Source organism: Paralichthys olivaceus, chromosome 24 (assembly GCF_024713975.1).
Source record: "Paralichthys olivaceus isolate ysfri-2021 chromosome 24, ASM2471397v2, whole genome shotgun sequence".
Lineage (NCBI taxonomy): Eukaryota > Metazoa > Chordata > Actinopteri > Pleuronectiformes > Paralichthyidae > Paralichthys > Paralichthys olivaceus.
The window spans coordinates 963,961-988,917 of record NC_091116.1 but is presented as its reverse complement, the minus strand read 5'-3'; the positions used below and the strand labels follow the sequence as shown (position 1 = coordinate 988,917).

At 41.4% G+C, this 24,957-nt stretch overlaps 2 protein-coding genes and 1 long non-coding RNA gene across 30 annotated transcripts in view; 1 reads left to right on the top strand and 2 right to left on the bottom strand.

Moving 5' to 3' along the window:
* Window positions 1-9,209, bottom strand: part of LOC109639716 (uncharacterized) — a 39,392-nt gene extending 30,183 nt beyond the window's left edge. For 24 of the 27 annotated variants that reach the window (XR_011240307.1, XR_011240301.1, XR_011240300.1 and 21 more), the window contains exons 1-3: window positions 8,289-9,205; window positions 3,313-3,558; window positions 274-3,028 (exon numbers count right to left, since the gene is read on the bottom strand). This is a non-coding gene — a long non-coding RNA (uncharacterized lncRNA). Of the gene's footprint in view, window positions 1-273; window positions 3,029-3,312; window positions 3,559-8,288 lie in introns of all 27 variants that reach the window. The other 3 variants (XR_011240311.1, XR_011240317.1, XR_011240321.1) reach the window with 3 other exon arrangements.
* Window positions 1-10,961, top strand: part of LOC109639727 (vascular endothelial growth factor C-like) — a 45,743-nt gene extending 34,782 nt beyond the window's left edge. The window contains exons 7-8 of the mRNA XM_020103333.2: window positions 3,363-3,564; window positions 9,451-10,961. Of these exons, the coding sequence (XP_019958892.2) occupies window positions 3,363-3,564; window positions 9,451-9,562 (314 nt within the window). The 3' untranslated portion in view covers window positions 9,563-10,961. The remainder of the gene's footprint in view (window positions 1-3,362; window positions 3,565-9,450) is intronic.
* Window positions 10,962-12,729: 1,768 nt separating this feature from the next.
* LOC109639740 (microtubule-associated protein futsch-like) lies at window positions 12,730-24,502 on the bottom strand. 2 transcript variants are annotated; one of them, XR_011240294.1, is made up of 11 exons: window positions 24,315-24,502; window positions 22,212-22,357; window positions 21,447-21,528; window positions 21,168-21,303; window positions 20,781-20,983; window positions 20,540-20,676; window positions 20,304-20,445; window positions 19,938-20,219; window positions 14,355-19,692; window positions 13,646-14,113; window positions 12,730-13,183 (listed from the first exon to the last, which is right to left on the bottom strand). XR_011240294.1 is itself a non-coding variant. In XM_020103356.2 (10 exons), exons 1-10 carry the CDS (start codon window positions 24,438-24,440, stop codon window positions 14,103-14,105), a joined length of 6,603 nt encoding a protein of 2,200 aa, XP_019958915.1. In that variant the 5' UTR covers window positions 24,441-24,502; the 3' UTR covers window positions 12,730-14,102. The 2 variants fall into 2 exon arrangements, 1 of the variants encoding a protein (XP_019958915.1); XM_020103356.2 differs by having other exon boundaries at window positions 12,730-14,113.
* Between the last annotated feature and the right edge of the window lie 455 nt (window positions 24,503-24,957).

Here is a 24,957-nt window from a genome sequence, read left to right as displayed (position 1 = left end):
TTACATATACATTTTATTATATTGTATTTTAATACTTATGTTTTATTTTATATATTTTATTACATTTTTTGTATTAATTTTTTTAGCATATAAAAACAAGAATTTAAAAACAACTTAATAGACGGTCGCTAACAAAATATTATGTGCTGTGAAATACAAATCAGACAAGTCAGGAGCAAAACAAATCACTGTTTAAAAACCTGCACTTATGACTGTTAAATATAATTATTGTGCGCATGACAATTAGGTCTTGGATTGGCCAGGATGGCCTACTTCTCTGGGTGGGCTTCAGTGATGATGCTGGAGGGAAGACAACTGCAGCATGGAAATCTGACGTCTGGCTGCAGTTCAGGAGTGGTACATCTGTTTCAAGTTCTGCTGTCAAAGACAGAAGATTTCACAAAGATCAGTTTACAGTAAAAGCAGTGCAATTTAATGACAACACCAATATTTACCTATGCATTTACAAAATCGCACGCTCAGATTAAATAAAACATGTGGGTTACGTATATAATGGCATTCTCTCTTATTACAGTTTTACTCACTACGAACCACTGGCTGTGAAAGGCAAGGCAGGCTGGACACAACACTTCATGCCTTAGGGAGACAAGGTCTGAGGTTAGTGTCAGGAAGCTTGGTTGGTCCAAGCTTCCATACAGACCACTGGATTGCAGGCTGTGAATCGGCAGCAGCCAGGCAGAGCTGGAAACAGCTGACATCAGTGCATGACCCAGGGAATCCCCATCAGAGGCCAACGTGGTGGCAAGTGAAACTTCTCAGGAGATTGCAAGGCCAAAAACTCTCAGGTGATGGTGGATCCAGGGTTTTAGTGCCAGCAGTGGCTGGAGGCAAGGCAGGTTGGGCACAGCACGTCATGCCTTAGGGAGACAGGGTTTGAGGACGGCGTCACAGAAAAAAACACGTCATCAGTAAACCAGCCAGGATACTATCAGCTCCTCAATCCCTCAGCAGGAGGCATTAGCATTGATGACTTCTCTTTGTTGGTGGTCTGGTAAAAGGCAGGCATCAAAGCATTCAACAACAGGTTGGCGTAGGCGGCAATACAGGCGGTGTACTGGATTTCAGGTTGTGTCTCCACAGTAGCTGGTGGCCAGACTGGGTGGGAACAGCTGCCACTGGTGCATGTCCCAAGGAGACAAGAGAGGCTGGTGGGGACGTACGTGAGACAGAGCTGGAGGCTGGCATCATCCACTTGATGAAATGGAAGGCTACTGTGTGAGCCAATTCTCTCTGAGAGCGGTACCAGAACATTCGGCTGCATGTTGACTTCCATTGTAAACTGTGTCAGCAGCAACTGGTGCTAGTTCTCTCTGGAGGCTGCTGGGGTGGTCTTGAGAGCAGGCTGGCAACAGACGGTGTAACTGCAGGTCCATCGTAGGGGTGAAACAAAAGGCCAGCCCCCTAAAGGCATAGCTTACTGATAAAGGAAATTCCCTCATTAGCCACTCACCACTATGCTGATGGAGGAGTGGGTGAAGTGCTTAAGTCCACAAAACACTTCCGGAGTCTCAGGGGTAAAAGGTGTTGCAGTCAAATCCAATAGAAATGAAGCACTGGTGATCAATTTTTCAAAGGTAACAAAACAGAAAAAAAGAAAACACAACATGCCTCCGTGCTGCTAGTGTGATGACATCCATGCGTCCGGAAACCCCTGACATTCATATTCGACACGTAACAGCGTCATTTACATCTTGTCTTGAGCCTAAAAGTCCACTACGGGAAGTGGCGATGCTGACGCGAACCCCGCGTGTGCCCTTGGGCGAGGGCTTGTTGAGGTGTGTACGGTGCGTGTAAACGTGAGCGCGGCTCCGGGGAGGATATTTAGTCTGAAAACATGGTGTATATGACGCCATTTCGAGTCGCCAATAAATGAAGGGGGCTTCCGGACACTTGGGTGACGCCATACGAGCAGAATGGAGACATGTAGTGTTATTTCTGTACTTTTGTTACATCTGAAAAAGAGGTACCGTTTACTTCAATTGGATTGGATTTGGCTGCAGCACCGTTTACCCCTGAGACTCCAAAAGGGTTTTGTGGACTCAAACACTTCACCCACCCCTCCAACAGCATAGTGGTGAATAGAAAGAGCAAATCTCTTTCATCTGTGGACTATCCTTTTAAGAGACGGCAGGATGCCTCGGTCAGTCAGAGAGCCTCTGGAGGATGGAATGTGGCGATGGTTGAGTTGTCTCTGGATCTTAGTGGTCTGGTCAAAAAGCAGGCATCAGAGTCTTCAACAGGTTAGTCCAGGCTTCAATACTGGCAGACCATTGGATCCCAGGCTGTGTATCGGCAGCGGCAAGGCAGGGTTGGAAACAGCTGACACCAGTGCATGATCCAGGGAGTCCGTACGAGAGGCCAACAGAGAACAAGTGAAACTTCTCAGGAGACAGATAATGATGGATCCATGGTTTTGTGCCAGCAGTGGCTGGAGGCGAGGCAGGTTGGGCACAACTCTTCATTCCTTAGGGAGACAGGGTTTGATGTTAGCGTCACTGGCCTGACACGCTCTTGACGACATCTCTCTGGAGCTTAGTGGTCTAGCGAAAGGCAGGCATCAGAGTGGGGACATCAGTGAGACTCCTCCGGAGACAGAGCTGGAGGCTGGCATCACAGGCATGGGCCCTCTGTATGTTGGGGTGGTTCTCTTTTGAGGCAAGATGGCACCAGATCTGTCAGGTGCTGGTTAACACTTTGCTCAGTGATGCTTGACCACTTGATTTCAGGCTGTGTCAGCAGAGGCTGGAGCAGGCCAGGTGGGATGGGCAGAGCTTAACAACTTAATAGACATTCTCTAACAAAATATTATCTGCTGTGAAATACAAATCAGAAGCAAGTCATTGTTCAAAAACCTGCACACGGTCATAACGTTACCATCTGCTAAATATAACTGTCTTGAATCCTGAATTGGCCAGGATGGCCTACTTATCTGGGTGGGTGACAATGATGATGCTGGAGGGAAGACAACTGCAGCATGGAAATCTGATGTCTGGCTGCAGTTCAGGTGCTGCTTTCAAGAAAAAGATTTCACAAAGATCAGTTTACAGTAAATGCAGTGCAATTTAATGACAATACCAATATTTACTTATGCATTTACAGAATTACAAGCTGAGATTAAAATAAAAAATGTGGGTAGTCTAGAATTGCAAAATTGTCCAAAATGGCAACCTTATTTGCCAAAATTTTAAGACCTTGTCTGAAAGCAATGGAGTAACACCAAAAAAAAAGGGGGGTTTGGAAGTTTATACAAATATTAAACAAGTAAAAACATGACCAACTGCACTGACAAACCTCATTAAATCATCTTCATGTTTGTTTTTCTCCTTATGTCAATCTCTCAGGTGAATGCCAGTGTGAAGGTCAAGGCGAAGGGAAGTTGTGCCCTGCCGGCCAGCGGTGGGATGAAGACCTGTGTGGCTGTGTATGTGCGGCTGACTGTCCTGGGAATCAGCCCCTCAACCCTGATACCTGCCTCTGTCAGTGCAGAGAGAGTCCACAGTCGTGTCTTCGGCAAGGCAAGAAGTTCAAGTCAGACACCTGCAGGTAGGCCAACAGAGAATGTTTCAAGGCTTATTTTCAGCAAATGTGCAACCAGTTCAAGAGTCCTTCAGCAAAAACATCCAATTTCTCATCCCTGTCTTCTAATCTCCTGTGGAGAAAGACAAGTAATGCGAATGCCTCCTTTGGGGATGCAAATATCCAGTCTGGATCTCTGCCAAACTGAAAACCCCTCTGCACCAAGTAAAAAAAAGTATTAACACACTTTTGTCATAAACATGTTTCTTCTGCATTCGGGTCAATGACGGAATCTTCTGTTTTATTATGTCTTAAGGAGTCACTTTGGCCGCAACACTGTGTACTGCTGAGAATGTGTTTTTGTGGACTCTCATGAGTGAAGTTTCACTTTTCTGTGAACTACACCTTTAATGTTAATATGAATTACATTTAGATGACACTATCAAGACAAATTAGCACAACACAAGGAGCACATACAAAATTAACACGCTGCAAGAGAAGCATATCATGAGACTAAATAATTGCATTTGTTTTAAAATATTAATAATTTTATTGTATTGACATTTGAGATTCCATTTTCAATTGTTTGTGCATCAAAATAAGACGATTAAATCATGTTTTATCAGAATCTATTACAGAGCACCTAATTAAATATTTTTTGTAACAAGCATATTTATTCAGTCAATTTATTTGTATAGCGCTCAAACATTATCTTATGGCATTTTAAAGAGCAAGATTAAGACCTTATCGTGTCATCGTCCTGCAACACTTCAAAAGACAATCACTAAGCATATTTGTCAGGTGGAGCAACCAGATAAAATTCATAGAATCCAATTTATATTAGGTTTAAGTGGACAAATTGTTGTTAAATATAACGCAAATACATTTGTAATGACTGCATTGCTTTTTTGTATTTGCCCAACACATTAGTTGTTTAAAAAAAATTGTTCTGGACTCAAAATTATGTATTACACCAATATTGAAAGTATTTCCCTCATAAAATTTTACATTGACCCAATAATGTACTGTATGTACCTCAGTATGGCCAAAGACACAGTAACTGGTTTTGAGAAGGCGCGTGTGTGTGTGTGTGTGTATATATATATATATACATACATACATACACACACACACACACACACAGTAGATAGCATACTTAGCAATTATTGAAAAACATTTTACAGAGATATCTTAAAGACATATGAACAGATTCACCTCTCCACTGGACCAGAGAAATGTGATATACACATGAAAAACCTTTAATTCAAATGCAAAATTTCTGTCAACCAGTGGGAAAACTGTTCCTGTGCTTGTGGGGTTAGTTTGGCTGGTCAGTCCTTGCAGCACAAGTTTTCACCCTGGGAGCGAAGAAAGCAACTGAGCATCAGAGAAAGTCAGAGGGGGAGAAAACAAGCAAAATCTCAATGGACATGTCAAACATTCCAAACTAAAGAAGGAAAAACTCTTTCTCCATTTACTTTTGCCAACAAGTTTCCACACAACCTTTTATGGACACAGGGCGCCCTAAACATTCAACCACGGTCTCAGCTGCGTGTTCATTTCAGCACGCATGTTGCGGTTCCCACAGCAAGCTTGCAAGAGATCAACCTTCCTCTGAACCCAGAGGCCTGCGGAGAGACGGAGTGAACTTGATGACAGTGCACAGAGCAGCCATCTGACAGGCTCAGAGACAGATGGAGTGACAGGCAAAAAGAAAAACATAACTTCATAGGAGTGATTTATAGTCGTGGCTTTTACAAATTCACTTTAAGTTCACAGAAATACACAAGACCTTTGATGGAACTTTCTTATACCTTGTGAAATAGTTCATATCAGGCCTACGAGTACATTGCCTTAGTTGAACATTAGCCCCCAGTTACTGTGTATTTCTGTCAAGGAAGAAAAATTAGAGGTTTTATAATTTTACAGTTGTATTCAAAATTCACTGATAACAAAAATAAGGTTTAGAATAAAAGCAAGAGTATTGGTAAAAGTCTGTTACCAAACAATACTGTATTTATGGAGAAAAACATACCCAACATTCAGAACCATACATTTTGTGCATTGGATTACAGAGGTTTTTATAACATTAGATCAAAAGCAAGCAAAGAACTAATAAATCATATATTTTTTATTATTTGTTAATTTCACAGTTGTTTACAAAATTCACAGATCCAAAAATAAGAGTAAAAGTAAAGGACTGTGTGAAAAAACTACTTACATGGAGAAAAACAGAACCAAACCTTAAGAAAACTTAAGTGAAGTAGTAAATAGTTGCATTGAAATTCACTTTATAAAACTAAAATGTGGTGTTTATGATTAAGACAAGTCACATTAAGAAAGTTAATTCTCAATAAAAATGACTTGTTACTAAAGCTAGACACATTAGCACCTGCTAATCACCATTATTAGCCACACAGAACTAGCATCAATGAAGTGACGCAGCAAGAATTAGCAGGAGATAGCTTATAAATGTCTCATGTTAGCTGATAAAATACCTTTAATAATGATTAAGACACTTTTTCTCGACTGAAACATTTAAATTAATTTCAAATTCAATTTGTAAAAGTAAATGTGTTCAAGAATAAAACAAGTCACATTAAAAAAATTAGTTCTCATTAAAAATGACTTGTTACTACAGCTAGACACACATTAGCCACACAGAACTAGCATCAATGAAGTGACACAGCAAGAATTAGCAGGAGATAGCTTATAAAATGTCTCATGTTAGCTGATAAAATACCTTTAATAATGACGAAGACACTTTTTCAAACAAAACATTTAAATTAATTTCAAATTCAATTTGTAAAAGTAAATGTGGTGTTCAAGAATAAAACAAGTCTTATTAAAATTAGTTCTCAATAAAAATGACTTGTTACTACAGCTAGACACATTAGCACCTGCTAATCACCATTATTAGCCACACAGAACTAGCATCAATGAAGTGACGCAGCAAGAATTAGCAGGAGATAGCTTATAAATGTCTCATGTTAGCTGATAAAATACCTTTAATAATGATTAAGACACTTTTTCAAACAAAACATTTAAATTAATTTCAAATTCAATTTGTAAAAGTAAATGTGGTGTTCAAGAATAAAACAAGTCTTATTAAAATTAGTTCTCAATAAAAATGACTTGTTACTACAGCTAGACACATTAGCACCTGCTAATCACCATTATTAGCCACACAGAACTAGCATCAATGAAGTGACGCAGCAAGAATTAGCAGGAGATAGCTTATAAATGTCTCATGTTAGCTGATAAAATACCTTTAATAATGATTAAGACACTTTTTCTCGACTGAAACATTTAAATTAATTTCAAATTCAATTTGTAAAAGTAAATGTGTTCAAGAATAAAACAAGTCCCATTAAAAAAAAATTAGTTCTCAATAAAAATGACTTGTTACTAAAGCTAGACACACATTAGCACCTGCTAATCACCATTATTAGCCACACAGAACTAGCATCAATGAAGTGACGCAGCAATAATTAGCAGGAGATAGCTTATAAAATGTCTCATGTTAGCTGATAAAATACCTTAAATAATGATTAAGACACTTTTTCTCGACTGAAACATTTAAATTAATTTCAAATTCAATTTGTAAAAGTAAATGTGGTGTTCAAGAATAAAACAAGTCCCATTAAAAAAATTAGTTCTCAATAAAAATGACTTGTTACTAAAGCTAGACACACATTAGCACCTGCTAATCACCATTATTAGCCACACAGAACTAGCATCAATGAAGTGACGCAGCAAGAATTAGCAGGAGATAGCTTATAAATGTCTCATGTTAGCTGATAAAATACCTTTAATAATGATTAAGACACTTTTTCTCGACTGAAACATTTAAATTAATTTCAAATTCAATTTGTAAAAGTAAATGTGTTCAAGAATAAAACAAGTCCCATTAAAAAAAAATTAGTTCTCAATAAAAATGACTTGTTACTAAAGCTAGACACACATTAGCACCTGCTAATCACCATTATTAGCCACACAGAACTAGCATCAATGAAGTGACGCAGCAATAATTAGCAGGAGATAGCTTATAAAATGTCTCATGTTAGCTGATAAAATACCTTTAATAATGATTAAGACACTTTTTCTCGACTGAAACATTTAAATTAATTTCAAATTCAATTTGTAAAAGTAAATGTGGTGTTCAAGAATAAAACAAGTCCCATTAAAAAAATTAGTTCTCAATAAAAATGACTTGTTACTAAAGCTAGACACACATTAGCACCTGCTAATCATCATTATTAGCCACACAGAACTAGCATCAATGAAGTGACGCAGCAAGAATTAGCAGGAGATAGCTTATAAAATGTCTCATGTTAGCTGATAAAATACCTTTAATAATGATTAAGACATATTTTTTAACAACTGAAACATTTTTTATTACAATGTGAAGTGATAATAAGATCAAACGATACTTGTTACTACAGCTAGACAAGCATTAGCACCTGCTAATCACCATTTTTAGCCACACAGAACTAGCATCAATGAAGTGACGCAGCAAGAATTAGCAGGAGATAGCTTATAAAATGTCTCATGTTAGCTGATAAAAAAACCTTTAATAATGATTAAGACACATTTAAACATTTTATCACGACATATTTTCACGTGAAGACACGAGTGGAGCTGTTGAGAACAAAAAGGACATTTTGGCAACCAAATGAAAGCTGAAACTGAAAACCTAAAATGGCGGGTTAGCTTAAGTGTAGCAAGAAAACCAGGGGATGCTAACTCACCTCAGGTGGGTCACAGACACGATCAGCCATTCAGTCCCGAAGGTTTCCAGAAACTTCTTCTTCAAGTCTTCTTTTTCTTCAGGGTTGGTGTAAAAAGCTTTGAGCGTCACTTCCACTTGTTCCACCTTAAAAAAGACGACGACTGAAACTGCGGAGAAAAATGATTTGGTCTGATTAAGTAGGTAGAAAAACTAGGGGGCGGTACCTTGTGAGTGACAGGTGAATGCTGCCTGGCGATTGGCTGCGCGGGTTCATTGGCGGGAACACACGTCAGAAAGCGAGGTCTGTCTACTGCGCAGACTCCGACGACTGACGTCACCAGGGTAGAACATGGCGGCGCCTGTATCCGAGATATTTAAACTTTAAAACTGCGTTGAAATGCAGATGCGTCCTCCATTTTTGTAAATAGCCATTGGATTGTATTAAGTACAAGTTAGATCTAGCCTGAACAATATAGGATGGATGGAATGTATCACTTAATAATCACGTCCAAATAAAAGCAAAAGTATTAGTTAAAGTAAAAGGCTGTGTAAAAAATATTAAACTCACATGAAGAAAAACGTACCCTGAATCCCTAACCAAACATATTATGCATAGGATTATAGAAGGTTTGACTTTTGTATACTTGTACATGAACATACAAGTAGCTGGTACCACCCAGTCCATCTCTGTGATATATGAGGTCAGTGTGGGATATTAGTATTATTCCTCTCCCTCACTCTATTCATTGTTTTGTCTAGTTTTTGGTTTGACTCAACATCTGGTCACGGTAGGCGGTGCACAGAAGACCATACACCTACTGTGATTTTGAAGGGGAGAGTTCCCAGAATGTGGCCTTAATTCCTGCCCTCTCACTCACACTCACACTCACACACACAGAATCTTTTGATGCGTCCACAAACAAAACTTGGATTAGGGTGTATCCAGAAGGGATGTGAAGATCTGAATCATCAATAGTATGCATGCCAAGAGAATATTATCTCCCCTGTGTCATCTCTTTGATTTCTCCCCTGCTCCTCTCTCTTCCTCTTTCCTTCAAAAATCCTCCTCGTTTAATTCCACTCTTTTCTTTTTTTCTATTTCCCCTCCTTTCATCCGTCTCTTGATCTTGCCTTTTCTGGCCCTCACTCACACTGTGCTCCCTCTTCTCCCTCTCGTCCAGTTGTTACAGGTTGCCGTGCAGAAATCCCAGACGTGTGTGCCCGTCTGGGTTTTACTACAGTCACCAGGTCTGCCAGTGCATCCCCAATTACATGAGGCCTGAGTGGAATTAACCAATCACAGGCCTGACAGTGGAGCAGGAGTGATGCCCTTTGACCTGAGGCTTCAAACTCTTTGGCCAGAAAACAAAGGAAGCAGACGTAACTCTTTGACAGGAGGACATGAACTACATTAACTTCTATTGGATTACAGCAGACTACAAGGAGCACTTGGAGGAGTTTTAATAAGGCAGCCCGTGCTCTAACACTCTAAGCTAAAGGAGACTGGTTCTTTTCCCAATGAAACAATAAGTCCAACCACATGCAGTAAAACCAGTAAAAAGACAAGGAAATGAGGAGATATCTGACTCTCTTGGCCAATGACTGACTGGAAACGACCTGTCACGTTGCCTAAAAACTAAGCTGCAAAGAGCGACAGGGGTGGGCGGGATGGACCAACCAGAACCTTAGTCAGCATTCATCCCTGCTGCAGCGAGTTTGAGCAAGAAACTCAACCACGACCGTGTGAAATGGAAAGTGGAACAGGATAATAACAGGCTGCACCCCCCCCTCCCAGATTAAGCTGTAGAGTCGTGACATATTTGAGAGGTTGAAGGATTTACTTTTGCAGAGTTCTTGCTCGTATCCCCTCTTTGAGCAGAGGTGGAAACGGTGATAATATATTTTATTGGTCCAGAGACAATTTCCAACAATAGATGAATGTGTCTATTTTAAAAGGGATTGAGTGAATCTCTTATTGCACCTGAGGGGTTTTATTCTGGCACATGAGAAAAAAGTGGATTTTTAAATCAGGAGACTTATTTGGTGCAGCCTCTTTCATTTTTTTAAGAAGAGAGAATTTGTTTAATGCCAGAACCTGTTTCATTAAAAGCTAATTTAAACACTCCCCACAGTTATTATATTCCAGTTTCTACTTGCCTCTACTGTAGTGCTGCTCTTTGAAGATTGCCTTTATACATGGCTGAATCCATTCACAATGGATGGCAACACTTGGGTAGTTTTAGTTCATCCTATAATTTAACTTTACACATTCTATGTAAAATATTTTGTAAATATTTAAATCTTTTTTTTCATATTTAAAACAGTGATATTTTGAGGATGGAATTGCGTTGTTGTAAAATTCTGTATTTAAGTCAGCATCATAACTAAATATTGTTTTGCCTACATGTCTTTGTACTCCGCTAGTTTTAATTACGATGGAGTAATTGAAATTTTACCCATCAACTTTTCCTGCACTGCAAAAAATGTATGTTAATAAGTCTCTTAAGACGCCTCAGCTTCAAATGTTACAATCTTCCAACTCAGAAATACCCTAAATGTTAAGATGAAGATTTACTGCAGTGTAGAAATGATTGTAGTGTTTGTGCTTTATGGACGTAGAGAAAAATATCGTTCCTATGATTAAATATTTAAAGTAGTTCTGAAGTGTTGATTAAAAGCATCGTCAGACTCCTGTTTTTGTCCCAGTTTTGTTCATGTTGACTAATCTTATTGCACTTTCTTGAGGATAAGGTCACAGTATAAACACTGTTTTAATAATTTTATCAAGTGAAACACAAAATAAATAAACGCTTTGTGAGTCAACTGCGTACTTGTTGCCATTTTCAGGGCATAAAAAGGCTGTGAAATTAATTTTCCCAGAATAACTCAACCCACAAAGGACATGTTTGATTTTCCACCAACCAATCTCTGTGGAATTTTCACAGTATTTTAAAAAAATATCAGAATTTCAGATTGTATTTTGCCATTTCATGCAACACTGTTACTTTTCCTGTCTCACAATTATATGTTGAACGCTACAACTGCTAAATAAGTTCAGCTATTGTAACAACAGCACGAGTGGATAAGAGTTAATTCATTTGCCAACTTGCTCAGTATCAATGTACTTCTTATATTTTATTCTGTAGAGTCAGTAGCAGCAAAATCCCCAAATATAACGCACTGAATTGTAATTTATCCCATTGCCGATGAGAGTTTTGATTCATAGAATTACAAATGTGTCATTTTTTTCTTTCAGTTATATCCCCTAGGTCAAGTAACAGGTATGCTTTTATTTATACACATCATAAATGTAGTATGTGGTATCCTAACACACATAATCCAACTCTAACAGATACAATGAGTTCCAAACATGTCACTGCTCCTTTGCGTGATAAAAAAAACACGTTACCTTGCTCAAGTTTCAAATTACAATACAGTGGAAAAACAACCCTCCACCTGCCAGTAAACAGACCCACATGCACCCACCTGTGAGCGGGAACCTGACTCTTCCTGCTTACTCCCGTTTCTTCTTCAGACTCAGATGGAAAATGGAGTGATCGCCTTTCAGTCTGGCCCCTGTCTGTCTTATTAACCTGCCAAAACACTTGTTTGTCTGAATCGTTAGGCTGCTTAACAGTGACTAATGCAGAGTAGCAATGACTCACAACCAAGCCAGAGATCTGAGTAATTCGAAAGAGATGATACAGCTGAGATTCAGCTGTACCCTCATTTAAAAAATGAGGAAGAAATTGGGTTTGTTTCTGAGTTAATGCTTCTTGTCACTCTGAATACTCAGCTCATAGTCCAGAAGTGAAGTCCATGGTGAAGAATCGGAGCCTGAAGGTGGAAATCCAGGTGTTTTGGCTGCAGGTGCGAGTTCAGTTCCTTTAAAAATCTGAAAAAAAGGTCATTAAAATTATAGAATAATCACAATCAACCTCAATTAATTAAAACAAGTATGTTTTATAGAGCTGAAGTTGCTTTGATGGATATTCTTGTCATTTCAACTATTTTTCTAGTCTCAGAACATTTAAGTTAGGAGAGAAGAAAAGAAAAGCAGATTTATTAACGATGGGGAACTTAAAGTTTTACCGGCCGTGCCTTTGCCACACGTTTTCACTATGGTCATAAGAAAATGTTCATAGCTTCAATATTTGAAACCAAAAACAACTCTGGTGTCAAGGGCTGCCAAACACTGCCAGCTAAGTATTTTTATTTGAAATCTTTTATTGCTGGGTTATGCACACTTGGCAGCTGGGTTCCCATCTTGGATTTATCCATTAGCTTCACGTGTTGGCTTGCAAACTTTTCTGAAGAGCAGGGACATAATTTAGTATTCTCTCTCATCTCTGCAGCTGAGGCTGTCTTATTGGTTTCATTCCCTACTGTTGGAATAAACTGCCCATTACTCTGATTAAACCCTGTACTTTTATGTAATTGAAAAACACTTTAAGGCCACACAGAATTGAAATAAGTTTTATTGTTTTTCTTCAAAGGACAAAATATAAACCCAACTCCAACATCCCATTTTTATAATAAGCCATCGAAACTCTTCAAATATTTACAAAAGATAGAAAATAACATAAATAAATATAACCTGCTGCTCATTAAAGACTCGCGCAACCTCCTCCTTAATTACACTTAAAACTGTGGTAGTTTTACTGCCACGTCTCTCTTCCTCTCTGGAGGAATCCTGAAAGACAACATTCAGCCTAACAGAGAATTCACAATGGTTCTATGGTCTTGTACAGTTCAGTAAAGATTGGGGGGAAACAAAAGATCTATATCAAAGTGAGAAAATATCACAGAAGCCAAAATGTCAGCTTCTCCTCTGACGGTGAACAATAGCAGAGCGGATCAGTGACAGACTCCAGCAGAGTATTAGTGGGATACTGGCACATTTTGAAGTTGTTTCTGCAAAAAGAAATAAACGTCAATGGATGTGACTGGAAGACAAAGCATTTCTTGAAATAAATGCAATTAATCTCATGTCTATGTATAAATCTGAGAAAATGCGTATATCATCATGATCAAATTGTTTCATAAAATGTTAAAAGAAATGTGTTAAATTATCATGATGAGGATCGGAAGATTGCTGCACGCTGACCCCTACTGGTTACTCATGATGACAACAAGCAGAACCTAATCAACCCCGAGGGCGACTCAACATTAGAAATGATTCAAACAAGAATTATACTTAAAAACCTTTCAAATTAGAAATTGATAATAGAAATCATACATCATTCAAAGTTTAGACTCTACATTAAATGTGTGACCTCAGGATGTTAAAATAACATAAAAGAATTTCAGCTGAACAAAAGTGAAGATAATTTATGAAAAGAGTGCAAAAAGCAAAAGTGTCATGTTATGGCTTACTGATGTGAACAATATGTATCCTAGTGGTAGCACGAGCAGCCTTTTCATCAAGCATCAGTTCTTTTTCACAGATTTCAAGAGCCCTGCCTTAAACGCTTCATCTCCAAACCAGTCGAAGCCGCTTGAAACAGCCAGAGCAGGCACTTCAGTACAAGCTGTCTGCTAACAGTCTGACTGGGATCCAGGTCAGTAGTCTTTTTTCACCGATTGGCTGTGTGTGTTCTGGCCGCTCCCTGGCCTTGCATTACAGGCACATGCTGCAGCAAACGTCAGTTCGCACAAATTTCAGTTCCCTGCGTTAACGCCTGAAGCAGTAGTCTCTGCCCAAATGAAAAAAAACAAGTCAATCAGAGAAGAGTCTGTTGAGGTATGATCCGTCCAGGGGCTTCATGCAGGTCCACAGGTCGGTCCGCTTTGCGTTTGAGACGATAATCCGTTTTGACTTAATCACATCTGTTCAACTGTTGCCTGAAACAGAAAAGAGATTGTTTAAAAAATTGAACCTGTATGCTTGTGTTATTACCTCTGCCCTGGAGGTTAAGTTTTGATACATGTTTCAATTCAAGACTACATATATAAGAACTAAATTATGTTTGGACTAATTTTACTTAGTCAATACATAAAATAAATGAAAGCCTGTTGGAAAAAGAGGAGCTGCTGTGTTGACGCTTGCGATTTGACTAATCTATAACAAAGGCTTCTTACTCACCTTCATCATCAGAGTCGAACCCAAACAGGTTGGAGCACCTCTGCAGTTGGAGATGACCCTGCAGATCCTCAGCACTGTTGAAGGTAGCGAAACAGTTGGCACATCGTTGTCGCTGCTGCGCCGCTGCGACACAGGCCTGTCCAGGAGGTGGGCTCCTCTGAGAGGACTCGAACAGCGTCATCTCCTTCCTCCGCTTTGGCATGGTGATGTACTTCTCATCGAGGTACGCCGTGGGTGGCAGACGCATGTACGGCTTCTTACCGTACATGGCCAGCGTGTCCTTGCACACAGTCGATTTCACAACTCGATCCAACGCTTTTCCGTTCATGATAGAGTAACCAGAGCTGCTGATTGGACACGGTGGTGTTTCCGCTAAGGCTGCTCCCTCCTGGCCTACAGAGCTCTCCTCGACCTTGGCTTTGACCTCAGAGAGTGGTTTGACTTCTGTTTTAGAGGGTTTTGCTGATGGGGCATCATCACCTTTAGATTTTTTGAAACTCTTTGCATCACCTTCTTTATGAATACTCTTGTGCTTCTTACTGTCTTTGTTTGGGTCAGAGTTTTTCTTTAATTCTTTCATTTTTTGCGTGTTCTCTTCAGTGGCAGACGTCTTCTCATTTAAGCTGCTGGTATCTGCAGGTACGGAGGAACCAGAGCTGGAAAGAGTTGCATCTGAGGCTTCGTCCTTTACTGTGCCCTCCTCATTCTGATTGCTCTTGTCCAATGCTGCAACTGCTTTAGTCCCCTCCTCTTGTTGAACTACAGATTTTGATTTCTTTTTCACTGGGGTTTTGCTTGGGTCCTTGCATGGCTGTTTTTCCTTGACTGTCTTTTTGTCCGCTTTTTTAATAACATCCTTCTGCTTCTTTTTTACCTTGTCAGCGTCGGAAGAAGTCGTTTTAGCACTGCTCTCTTTAGGTCTCTCTTTTTTCGTGAACTGAGATTTCGATGATTTCTCCTCGTTTGTCACTCCAGATGTGGTGGAAGGTGAAGTTGCCTGATTTAAACTGTCCAATGCAACAGCAGGCACAGTATCTTTGTTTTCTGTTTTTGCTTTTCCATCCTCATCTACGACGACTGCTTTAGATTCAACTGTCTTTTTCAAAGCAGACTCTGTCTTTGTGTCGAATTTGCCTTTCTTAACCTTGCACTTCTTTGACTCATTGGAATTTGAAGCAGCACTTTGGCAACCACTTTCTAGAGAGGAGCGCCTTTTCGCTTTGTTGACTTTCTTCACTTTGTCAGTGGTCGACTTCCGTGTCTTGTCTACTGAGGATCTGCTGATTGATGGATTTAAACTATTGGATGTCACAGCAGATGTTTGGGGATCATGCAAGACCATTTGTTTAATGTGACACTTCTTAATCTGCTTGTTCACAGATTTCTTACACTTTGATTCATTGTCTGATGTTTTTGTAGTTTTGTTAACTTCATGTTCTTTTGTACCGTCGCCAACATCTGCTGCTGCTTTAGGACTTGGACTTGAAAGCTCAGCAGGAGCCTTCGGATCTTTTTGCAGAGCAGTTTTTTCTTTTACGGTTTCACTGTTTTGACCAGTAGAAGTGTTTTCATCATGCACAGATTTCTTTAATTTGGGAGGACGACCTCTTCTCTTCGGTACGTCTGTGTTTATTTTCACCTGGTGTTTCTTGAACTTGTGCCTCACTTTGTTGTTGCGTTTTAACGATGATGAGATGACTTTACGAGCTGCCATGGTCGTATTTGTTATTTGCACTTTTCTTAATGTTTGTCTTAATCTCAGATTTGGAACAGAAGGCTGTGCTGTAGTGTCTTTGTTGGACAAATTCTTTAAGACATTTGAATCCTCGGTTTCATTTCTCTCTTTAAATTCTCTGACCCTGGAGAAAGGAGGAGCTTTCATGTGTTTTCGTGATGACGACTTATGTGTAGCCCGTCTTCGTAATTTACAAGCCTTTAAACTCACAGTCTTATTCAGAGCACCTGCATCTTTTGGCTCATTATCCTGCTGTGTCCTCCCAACCGCTGTTTTATTATGTTTGTCGCTCGTTTGTTCACTAGTTATCTTGTCTGGTTTTGTGGGTTTGGAAGTGTAGTGCTCTCGTTCATGAAGGTTTAGTGCCCAGAGACAAATAAATAGTTGAGAACACCCAGGGAGGCAGCACACTGCCTGCAGCGGACTGTGCCTCCTGGTGTGGCGTCTCATTTCCATTCCTGATTTGAACCGGGCCGGACACCCCTGATGAAGGCAAGGATGGCGAGGAGAGACTCTGTGCCTTTCGACGTGATGCTGAAAGTGTTTGAAGCTCCACAAAACCCTCATGCAAATAGAGCATCTACTGTTTCCCACGCGGAATGCCAGTTCTAAAGGTTTGAGCTCACCGTAGTGGTCATCCAGAGCGTGGTACAGGAGCGCAACACGGTTTTTTGACAAATCTTTAAACCAAACACATCCATCCACAGGACAACAAACTTTCTCTTGTGGCTCCACATTTTTCTTTTTTGTGGTTGCCTTCAAGTACGACAGGGATCCAGTTTTTATCTTTTTATCTTTTTCTGACAACTCACGATTCTCAGATCCATTACTTGTTCTTTCCTGGGATTTCTCCTGCTGTGGCTTGGCTTCCAAATCCTTTCTCGCTCTGACAATCCCTTTCTTTTTGCCAACGTGTCCAAGTTCTTTCTTTTTTCCAACATGCCCATTGACTTTATGAACAGGAGTTTCACTTCGAAGGTGCTCTGAAGTGTTTTGTTTCTTTTCTTGTGAAAGTTTTTCATCTGCTGGCTTTTCTTTAGATCTCAACTTTCTGGATTCATGGGGCCTTGGATCTTGAAGACTTACTGATTCAGGAACAACAGCAGATTTCCTCGGTCTCCCCCTTCCACGACGAGCAGGCGACATGTTCGTGGCGTTGTCTTTGGCGGAGATTTTCAGTGTGGAAATACCTTTGGTCTCAGAGACCCTGTTTTCTTGGTCTTTGCTCTTTTTTAGCTTCTCTATGTGATCTGACAGGTGCATCATGGCTAAGAGGTCGTCTTTGAACATCGTCCTGCAGAACATGCACTCATCTTTTCGATAATGGAACATTGCATGTGCCACAACACGACTTCCCTTAAAGAACTTGTCACAGAAAGTACAGTTGAACTCCAACTTGGATTCCTCAGTTTCTGGCTCACTGTTCTCAGATGCATCTGAATCAATATCCTGAGTGTCTGTTGTCCCTTTCTTTAGTTGCACATCACTGACTGTGGAGGCTTCCTGTGCTGGTACAGAGCAGCTGGAGGTAGACCGGATTTTGTGAGGTACTTTAGTTTTACTTTTAGCTGTTGAATCCTTGTAGGCACTATTCTCTGGAGCTCGCTGTTTGTCATTCTCCAGATCTTGAGCAAGTGCCTCAGGTGCAAGTTCAGTAACCATCTCCGTTACTAACGTCAGAGCAGATATGTCATTCATAGCGTCCTGGTCTGGAGGCGAATAAGTAGCCAGAGGCTCTGATGCTTTACTAAGAGGGACCATGTTTCCTCTGGGGATTGCGTCCCTCTCACAAGGTGTGTGTAAGTCCGCCTCAGTGATTCTGTTGCAGACTGTGTTTAGCACCTCTGGGGTGTCTGCTTCTGCTTTGGCAGCAGGAATTCTTTCAGCCAGCGAGGAGGGTGACTTGAGGTCTTTTTCACCATCTCTGAGAACAACATCTTGGGTCCGAGAGGGCAAAGGATCTGCATCGGCAGTGTTTGAATTATTGGCTATATCGGGGAAGGGGGGGGTTTCATTGTTAACTATACTCTGAGTGTTGTCTGCAGATGTCGTCTGTGAACCCTCGGCCGAAGCAGTGATTTTTGAGAGGTCTTCTACACTTTGTGGTTTACATATACCTAAACCTGGGGACTGTGGCACTTTGGCTGCTGAGGAGGTTTGTGAGGCAATGGTGACTTTCATTTCAACAGCAGGTTCTTCACAGAGCTCTCTTGCTGAAGTTGTCTGAGCTTGCATGATCTTATCCAACACTGGGTTTCCTGTTCCTTCAGCTTCTTCTGATGTCTGTGACGCAGTGGTGGCTTTCATTTCAACCGCAGATTTATCTCTTGCTGAAGTAACACCGCGTAACACTTTCCCTCTGCTTGCAGGTTGAGTGACCTTGTCTGACCCTGGAGATTTAGTCACTTTTGCCCCTGCTGGTGTCTGTGGGGCATCAGCAGACTCTCTTGCTGCAGACGTCTTTTGTGAAACTGGATGGACTTTTTCTAAAACTGGGGGTGAATTAACTTCAGATAGTGTCCGAGAGGCACCTTTCCCCTCAGGCTTTTTGCAGTGCTCTCTTGGTGCATCTTTAGGAGGACTTCCCTGCACAGAAGAACGTGTGATAGTTGATACTGAGCCATGAACATTCAATCCATGTCCTTTTCCTTTCTGGCGCCGAGCGTAACAGTGCAGTTGTTTTACAAACATGGCGGCATCCCGCGCTCTTAGAACAACTTCCTTGCGATGGACAGTCTTCACGGGTTGTGATGTGGCAGAAGGCTTCACTGTGGGTTTGTAAAGAAGCACTTGGGGAAATCCTCTCTGTCTGTTGCAAGAGTCCTCAGTAAACGTACCCAGCAGCTCATTGTCTGGTAAGGAGAGCTCAAGAATGACTTGTGGAGGCGGCGCTGGTTTAACATAATCCAAAGAAAATTCTCTCTGGTGCTTGCTGATGTCCTTTGTGCTTAAATGCGAGTTTACTGGTGGTTTGTGTTTTGCATTGTTCTTGATCTGACCGGTTTCAGGCCTCTTCATGACCGAAGATCGATGATGCTGCTGATGTCTCAACTCGTGCTTTTTGATATTGGGAGGAACGTTGTTCTTTTGAAGAGTATTTGAGTCTTCCAGAAGCCACCTGGGTTTTCTAATACTTCGTTTTGGAGGGTTCTTCTCTGAGAGTCGCGTGATGCGTCTGTGTTCTCCATACCTAATGGTGACGTTGTCTTGTATTCTGTCCAGCCGCCAAAATGAACGTCTCAAAGGTTCAGATGATTTGTTCTTCAAAGGTCTTAACCCATGGGTACCTTTCTTCTTTACAGCATGATCATCATTCAGTTGTGTTTTGTCTGGGCCCACCTTTAGTCTTTTGGATGCCGTGTCCGTATCGTTTCTCTGGTGCCGCTTCTTTGATGCTGCCTGAAGTGCCCCTTTCTTTCCTCTCCGACATGAACTTGACCGTGAAGCAGGCTCTTTGGTGGAATAGTTAGAGATCCATTTGTCCTCCATGATTTCTTCAAGGGCAGCACTAACCACTTTCTCGCTCATCAACTTCAAACAATTGGTCCGCAAAGCAATGAGGTTCCAAAACTCTGGGTCGAAGTAGAGGTCTTTCTTCAAGACCTGAGGAGATAAGGAACATTTCTTTTGGTACTCCAATATGGAAAGATTACAACAACAACAAAGCACAGCTAATCTGAATTGACCTGGTATGAATATCAGTCCTGAGAGATTTTACACCTGTATTTAGAGCTGACCTCCTGCGATCGGATCACTCAGGACAGATGTTAACACCAGGCCTGAACGTGGTCTGAGAGTCTCAAACTGTGCTTTTTCGATGACATGATTGGCCAAAAAAGAAACTCTACCTGCAGCATTTCAAAGCGAACATTATTCCTGATGGGGCTGTACTCCACGTGGTACTCCTGATCGGGATGCATGTAAAGAAGGTACACCCTCTTGTAGGCCTCAACTGTGCGTTCCTGGAAGAAAACAAGGAGAGCACACGCCCGGCAAACCTCCAGGTCGTTGGGAAGCAGGCCAGCAATGGTTTTGTAGATTAGGGACTTGGTGACGACATCACAGGGAAGGCAAGACTCCAGGGCATTAGTACAAAGCTCCACGCAGAACTGCCTACCATCTTCACCCAGCTAGAAAAAATTACCAACACAGGATTAAACACTAATAAATCTACTCAATTAAGACTCAATCACTACAATTCAAATATATTTCACCTCTTGCAGTATGGCTCTGATGAATGGAAAGATTGAGTTGACATTGGTGGCACACAGCATCAGCTGGTGGCTCTCCGCCCATAGAGCTTGCTTGGATGTATTTAACCGACTGTGAAGTTTACTCCATATGAAGACAAGATCACTGCAGATGAAAAGAGTTAAGATATTTGTATAAATGAAAACCCTTTAAAGCTGATGTTATACACAACCTTCAATTTACATTAGCGTCCACTTACCACAAATAGTACATGTCTCCCCTGCGGAGCTGCTGGGAGAGGAAGGCTCTGCTGAGGCCAAGTAACAAGTCATCCTGTTCCTCACACTCCAAACTACAGATGATGTGAACAGCATCTTTGCTATTAACATCATCCACCTGAAATCAGGGGACAATGGAAGTATCATTGTAACGACTGCTCTGTGTGGTACTTAAGCTAAATTCAGACAGAATCTTCAGTAAACAACAGTTACTCAACCCACCTCTTTATGTAGGCGGTCGTGCTTTGACGTTTTGTAGAGCCACGTGAGGTAGACCTGGAGAAAGAACAAGTGTCGTCCTGCCATAGGATGCCGAGCACAACACCTAGCCAAGGCCATGGCCTCACTGACCCGCTCACAGGACAAAAGGTAGCGCACCCGGAGCTCAAAGAACACCGGCAGCTCAGCGGTGATGCACCCATCCACTAAGGAGAGGTCAAGCCAGAAAAGAGAGATTTATGATGCAAACATTTGGGTTAACCCTAACCCTTACAATGAACAACCAGAGAGAAAATGTTCTTAGAAAATAAAAACTCTCCCTGTGCGACGTACGAAACTAGGGTCAATTATATGGAATGTGCAAAGACAGTTGTTAAAAATGTTGCCTACCGTCATTCTGAGGTAAACTGGACTCACTGAGGATCCCCTGTAAGACTGAGTTGGACCAAGGCCCGTGGCCCTGAACCAAACGCTCCACCTGAAGTAAGTGAACATTCTGATATCTCGCAAGGACCGAATGACATTCCTGGAAGGATGAGGGAGGAAAAAGCAATGATTATTAGAGATGTAACAGTGTTTTCATGCAGCGATACTGCCCCCACCAGTTGATCTGTTCTGAGAAGTAAAGCACACTGAGAAACTATAAAATAATTGTCTGTTCCTTCTTACCTGGAATGTGACAGTGAAATGTTTCAGTGGCTCCTGGTGGAAATCCTTCTGGTCAAAGAACAGCAGCAACTCAAAAACACTCCTGTCAGGGGATGAAAGGCATTAGCTTCTACCAACAAAGTCCTATTACTGATCTGTTCAGTTGTTTATATGGATCCAAACACTTTATTGGGATAAAGAGTTAATTAGGAAACTGAGGGGAGACCCTGGGGGACAGAGGACAGAGAGTTAATGGATGGAGTTGGGTCTCCAGCTGGCAGAACTCCAGAGGCTTTCCTGGCTCACAAATGTGCTTGTGTGAGCCAGCGAACACAATCAACCTTCGGTTCCATAAACGTTGCAGCCAGCAGCCCAGAAAATCACCAAAATGAGTTGGTGAACAAATACATAAAGGAATGGTTTTATTTAGCATGTGTGAATAATCAAATTTGTTCTGCATGTATTTGGTTTGAAACTACAAATGCCACCACTGGCAAGTGTTATATATATATTCTGTGTATATATTAGTGGTGTAAAACTGGAAAAAAGCAGGAATCAAAACATGTACAGAGTTAAATCACTGTGTTGATCTATCTGGTTGATCTGTGACTACATTTCAGGCAAGAAATGTTGACAAGAGACAAGTGGTTATTTGTTGACTTTTATTATTTTTAGTGATAAGTCACCACCGTAAACTTGTGGTAAAACGTGCAGGGGTATTTCACATTGATTTAACTATCTTCTATACCAAGAAAGCCAGCTCTTTCAGGAGGTGTGTGTACTCACAATGCCAGGCTACTGAGTGTGTGGAGCACATGATCACAGTTTGACGCGAAGAAGGTAGAGGATCTGGAAAAGTAGCGGAGAGCTATCTCTAAGATCCTGAGCTGAGGCAGTGGCACCTGCCAGCGAGAGGCAAACTCCTCCACCAGCTGCAGGGAGAAAAGGCAAATCAGACACGTAAAAACAAAATGACAAGGACAATTTCCAGTTTGTATCCGTCTGCAGGGGTTTTAGGTGTTTTGACTGTAGTTGTAGGTACTTTGGTGTTTCAACAGGTTCAATTTGTGCAGTGTTGCCAATAAAAAGCATTTTTAATTTCCAACCTTTCTATGTTGCAAATGTAATATAGTTTGGTGACTGTTGGTCAGACCAAGATTTGACACACAAATCAACAACAAATAATCATTAGATTAACTGTTAGTTGCAGCCCTTCAACCAATAACTTTAAATATAAATTATTATTATTATTATTATTAAAAACCAAGAGGAAACAGACAGCTGTGTAAGTCACTGATTACCATGAGAATCATCAGTAAGGCCTGGTCATATTTTTAATTATATTTTCCCATCCCCATGACAGCATGTAATTACAGTGCACAATATTAACCTATGTAAGGCAGGGGCCTGTCTGCAATACAATACAATTTGCTTGTATTGCTCTCCAACGATGGACACCCAAGACATTGCTCTTGTGCACCATTGTGACTGTTAATCCTCGGGCCTCTACACACAGTTCCTTGTAAATTAAACAACAGGAAGTTGCAAAGCATCAGTTTATGTTTGGCAGTTTATCAGATTTAAAACAAGGATTAACCAAACCAGTTGTGCCTCATGTGTCCCCAAACTGTGCTTGTATGTTGAGTAAAGCACTGACTTTAATGTCTGTGTCCCAATAGAGAAATAAGAATAAATATTGTGGTTTCACCATTTCCATGTGCAACAAGGGGATAACCTTATCTGTGACTCTCTTCTGTTTGGATCCTCAAACGTTATTGTAATTTGAAAAATTAGAAGACAATTAGAGACATAAGAAACAGTGTGCTTTATTTCTGCAAGAATGCATCTACAGGCACATGTCTTGTTGCTGTTGGGGGGGTTAACATTGTTCATTAAGAAACATTTCTAAGTTGTGCTATACAGGAACTACCACCAGTCAATCTCTGTTTAAACACAGCTGTGGTTCATGAATTCCATTTGCTTAGTGTCCAAAGAGACTGATTCTCATCCTCCAAAGTTATTGTCTCATGAAAACTTCAGTGTGTGAGGACATGTTGTGATACCAGAAATGTTGTTATCCATTTCTGCAAGCATGCATCTACAAGTCCATGTGTTTTTGTTGTTAGGGAGGGCCAGATAAGACTTCAAAAACATTTCGAAGTTGGAATTTTTCGAAGTCAGCTTGTCTGAGTCAAAACACACGAATTGTGCTTCTTGAATTGTCCCTGATCAGTGCCAATATATCGAGTTAACCACTGAATTTAACGCCACTGGCCCTGTAATTAAATAAAAACCAACATCTTGGCAGTGACAGTAGTTTAACTGACCATCTCCACTGTCCGTCAGGAGTTTGTAACCTCATCTGGGGATGCACCTACAGGTCCATGTCTTGTTGCTGTTGGGGTCATTACGAAACATGTCGATAACGAACGCTAACAATCGCAGGACCAACCTGTGGTTAGAGAGGAGAAGCTAACATGCTACCAGCCACACAGCCGGTGATTACATCAACTGTTTGGGCTGCAGAGAGTTGTCCAGTCCGTGGCTCAGGCTAACTAAATCCTGGGCTAGCTGGCCAGCTGGCGAGTAGCCGAGTTAGCTTGCTGTGCAGAGAACAATAATTAGCACAATATTACTCATCCACAGACTCCGTGTTGTCGCTAACACCAGCAGAAGACGAGCCCACGTCGTTGGACGTGTTATTTACAAGGCGTTACGCTGATTTGTGGGTGTTTTGGTCGACTGCGAGACCTTAGCTCCGAGCTTACGAGGCTGGGAGCTAATGCTAGCCGCGGAGCGAGCATTTCTGGGGGAGGGGAGTCGGCCAGCATACCCGCTCCGTCTCTTCGACAACGGGCCCGGACACCAGCTCCCGTCGCGGCTCCTTACCTCGCAGAAGTCGGCGCAGAAGGCTCCGCTGTCGGCCCGCAGCTCCTCGCTCGAGTAGCGGCCGGACAGAGCGTGCAGCCGCGTCCCCAGCTCCTCCGGTTCGTTCGCACCGCACTCCTCCGCCATACTGCCCGTGTGGCCCCGCTCGTCGCCGCGGCCACACAACACATACGTCCCCGATGACAGCGCTGATTGGACGAGGCCACTGCGAGGCGCCCCGCTCCTTCAGCTCACCGGGTTACACCGACGAGGAGCTGACCGGGGGGCGGAGACCGAAGGACAGGGTTGATCTGACGGTTCCCCGCTCGCACGGTGCTGCCAGAGCCGTAAAACATGCGCCACCACCCACATGGCTCACACAAACACAGTGACTGTCAATATTTGCGTTCACGTACCTTGGTGCAAATTGGAAAAAGTGATTAATGCAACCAATTAGTCATTTTGTCGTAAAAAAAACAAGTAGTTAAGATTTGATTAACTCAAATATAATGTAGCTAACTCCACTATGTATTATTTAACATTGATTGTTTTCCATATCATTGAATAATTGTAGTTTTTTGATTTTTTTCAATGGGTGTGTTTAGGTAAACTCTGTAATTTAGTGCAAATTTGTCAGTGTTTTATTTTTTGCGTTGTGTTTTAT